Source organism: Wasmannia auropunctata, unplaced genomic scaffold, assembly GCF_000956235.1.
Source record: "Wasmannia auropunctata unplaced genomic scaffold, wasmannia.A_1.0 LD336035.1, whole genome shotgun sequence".
NCBI lineage: Eukaryota > Metazoa > Arthropoda > Insecta > Hymenoptera > Formicidae > Wasmannia > Wasmannia auropunctata.
Window position 1 is genome coordinate 1,489,169 of NW_012026855.1, and position 3,037 is coordinate 1,492,205.

Consider the following 3,037-nt stretch of genomic DNA (forward strand, 5'->3'; position numbering starts at 1 on the left):
CTCTAGTTGGTAGTTCAATGTCCACTTTCCAGAGGCGCTGAAACCAGCTCAATCGCCATCGCAGCTAAATCGCGGGCATGACCGCTCTCAGGATCCTCTCTGGCTATATATTCGGTAGACTTGCACTGATTCTGTGCAACTTGCACGGAACGCAGTCATTGTAGACCCGGCGGCCGACATAAAAGCGGGTGAAAACATTACGGTGCAGATGATGTCACCCTCTCGTTTTAATTCTTTAACGCAAATACGCACGTTTCTAACCTATTTCATGTCACCTAGCTTTTAATCACATTTAATGCCTACATGAAGTAACGTGCATTAAAGAAAAATAAATCCTACTATTATGTAAAAGAAAAACCATACAGGCTGAAAAGACACAATATCTAACCTCTACACGACTCTACATAACGCTACACATGCGCATTCACAATCTGTCTGGGGTCTGTTCTATTTTCCATACTTGAACAAGTGTACACTCTTTGCACTTTAGTAGAATATATATATATATTTGATGTTTGACAAAAGCGAGAAAATTCTAGTGCAGGAATAAAAAACCTATGGAAATAAAAATTTATTCAACGATAATTGCATAAAATGAATAATTTTTACAATAGTCAGTATTGCAAAAATTGTGGTACGCCTGTGTCGCAATAAATAAGATCCCTAGTGGACCGCCAATAGTAATCACTTATGGCTAAGGATCTTAATTATTGCGACACAGGTGTACCACAATTTGTGCAATACACTGACTATTGCAAAAAATAAAAATTTATTAAGATCGACAAGTTGCACAGAATCAATAATTTTTACAATACAGCGATAGTTGCAAAAAGTACTGATTTTTGCCAAAACAAGTTTTTACAATAAAATGGCAATTGTGAAAAATAATAAATTTTTGTAATACTCTAATAATTGTAAAAAATAAATAACTTTTAGAAAAGGATTATAAATTAATACAATGTTTACACTTTTTATATTTTATAGTTTTGCAGAAAAACTGATTAAATGCTTTACCGTTAATATTGTAAATAATTTTTAAATTTGTCTTTAAAACAACGTACATCGAAACATTTTTGGTAATACTCTACAGAATGTATTAAAGTAAATATTTCTTTTAAATTAACGTTATAATATATGCAATGATATAAAGACAACATTAAATAAGAAGTGACTGCACAAAATGTTCTTTACAAAATATAATTGTGATTTCTTTTTCTGCGATTATTGAAGTACTAATAAATTAATAGTAAAACTTAATAGTAAAACAGTGTTTCATAGATGTTGGTGTGTAATAATTTTTTTACAATTGCGTGTGGATATTGTAAAAAAATTATTACACACTAATATCCGTGTTGGCGCATACGGCCTCTACTTTAATATGTTTGATAGTAATTTTACATATATGGGTCAGAAGCCTTAAACACATAAAAGATTGAAATTTGACATATTTTACTGATCTGTATTATCATATACAATGGAAAGGATATATATATGTATATAAAAACTAATTTATTTTGATAATAATGCAAGGAAAATTCATATAATTTTTTAGTTTACAGATTAAAGTCACAAAACTGAACTACAGATTTAAATGGTAATAAAATTACAAGTTTTGATCTTTTAGGGATATCTTTCATTATACAATCATAAAACAATACTCGAAGAACTTACTAAGAAAATCTTTTTATGTTGGACCGTTGGATGTACATAATATGTACAACTCTTTATTATAGCAAATTTTATACTAGCCATTGTTTGCATCTGATTGAACTTGGTCCAATTGTATGTCTTCCTTTTTCTCTGTAGTATGATCATTATCAAAATTTTCATTTATTATAGACTGCATTGAAATATCAGCATTAACATTACTATCACCGATTGCAGCCTCAATATTATGTTCTGGATTAGGATCTCGATTTTCTTCACCTTCTTCTATTAAACGTGGAGTTTCTACAGTATGTAAAGATGAAGATGCTTCAAAATGTTGTGAATGTTTACTTAATCCTATCTGCATTTCGATTAAATTTAATTCTTCAATTAATGCTTTTTCTCTTTTTTCAATTTCCTCTGAAATAATATAAAAAAAATATATATATATATTTGAGTAAGTATATATATGTATAATAAATTTATATACAATAAGTTTGTTCTTTGTCGCTGCACTAAAACCTTCTATCTTACTCTTGTCAAATTTCAAATAAAATTCTATTATTTCATTTTAATTACAAGTACATAGTTTAGCTACAAAGAACAGACCTAATACTTATAAGAATACAAACCATAAAGTTCTTTTGTGGACTGCGCTAATAACGTATCTGTCTGTGGATGTTTACGCTTTGGTACGTAATAAATAGAAGGTTGTGTATGAGTTTTTATAAATGAAGTAAGGGGTAACTGTGCATTGCGCCAATCTTGAAACTGTCGACTACGTGCAAGCTTTGCTTCCAATGCTCGTACTTCAGCCAATTGTCGTTTTCGTGATAAAAACAACTGTTGCCTTTCTCTTCGTAGTTCTTCTTTTTCTCGTCTTCTAGCTTCTTCTACTCTAGCTTCCACTTCTGCTTTTTTATCTTCCTGCAAATAAAATATATACACTGCTCAAAAGACCCAAAGATCATGCCATAAAAAAATTTTGAGCAAAAATTGACCAACGTTGGCTGATGATAACACTCCGTGAAAAATCATCGTAGAATTTTTTTAAATTAAAGGTTGAAATCTTTACTTTAAGATATTATGGGTCAATTTTAAATTTACCCCTGCTACCATAAACTGTTAAATATAAGAGCATGTTTGTCATTCTACAAATTACAAAGTTTGACGGAATGCACGGATTTGCTAAAATTTTTATCAGAGATGCCATTTGTAGCATCATAAAGTTTGAATCTTTCTGTTTAATTTAAAAAAAAAAGCAAGTAGCTACGATTTTTTTTACAAAGTTACGGCATTTTAAGGAGTTTCTCTAGCCTTTTCACATAATATAAAAACTTGATCAAATTTTGAGAATAACAGAAGATACAACTTTTAGGCGTTTTTGCTA

The 3,037-nt window shown here is 30.1% G+C and overlaps 2 protein-coding genes across 2 annotated transcripts in view; one reads left to right on the forward strand and one right to left on the reverse strand.

Annotated features, from left to right (window-relative positions):
* Window positions 1–698, forward strand: part of LOC105452281 — a 2,728-nt gene extending 2,030 nt beyond the window's left edge. Inside the window, exon 3 of the mRNA XM_011693252.1 lies at window positions 615–698. Within this exon, the coding sequence (XP_011691554.1) occupies window positions 615–698 (84 nt within the window). The remainder of the gene's footprint in view (window positions 1–614) is intronic.
* A 734-nt stretch (window positions 699–1,432) lies between these two features.
* Window positions 1,433–2,797, reverse strand: LOC105452282 (trichohyalin). Its single transcript, XM_011693253.1, has 3 exons — window positions 2,755–2,797; window positions 2,280–2,594; window positions 1,433–2,067 (listed from the first exon to the last, which is right to left on the reverse strand). The coding sequence occupies exons 1-3, from the start codon at window positions 2,795–2,797 to the stop codon at window positions 1,745–1,747; spliced, it is 681 nt and encodes a 226-aa protein (XP_011691555.1). The 3' UTR covers window positions 1,433–1,744.
* Between the last annotated feature and the right edge of the window lie 240 nt (window positions 2,798–3,037).